The 220-nt window shown below is 56.4% G+C and overlaps 1 protein-coding gene across 1 annotated transcript in view; it reads left to right on the top strand.

The window, feature by feature from the left end:
• The window catches only part of LOC119591568, a gene marked incomplete at its 5' end in the record, with an annotated part of 9744 nt that overhangs the window by 5807 nt on the left and 3717 nt on the right, over window positions 1-220 (top strand). Inside the window, 1 exon segment of the mRNA XM_037940330.1 lies at window positions 21-163. Coding sequence (XP_037796258.1) covers window positions 21-163 — 143 coding nt within the window.

Below are 220 nucleotides of genomic sequence, written 5' to 3'. Positions count from 1 at the left end.
GTCCCCCCCTCCCCTCGCAGGATGGAAGGAGACAAGTGGGGCCGCGAGTACTGCAGGACCTCCTACTGCTCTCTCATGCCCTCCTCCAAGTGGGCCCACTGCTGCGACAACTACAGGAAGTGCTGTGCCTACGTCCACCATACGCAGGGCAAGGACGTCAAAAGTGGGTGTTTTGTGTTTGTGTTTTTTGTTCGCTCTTGGTTGGTGCTGGTGTTTTTTG

Source organism: Penaeus monodon, chromosome 28 (genome assembly GCF_015228065.2).
Source record: "Penaeus monodon isolate SGIC_2016 chromosome 28, NSTDA_Pmon_1, whole genome shotgun sequence".
NCBI lineage: Eukaryota > Metazoa > Arthropoda > Malacostraca > Decapoda > Penaeidae > Penaeus > Penaeus monodon.
The sequence above is the reverse complement of the archived record's forward strand: the minus strand, read 5'-3'. Positions and strand labels throughout refer to the sequence as shown.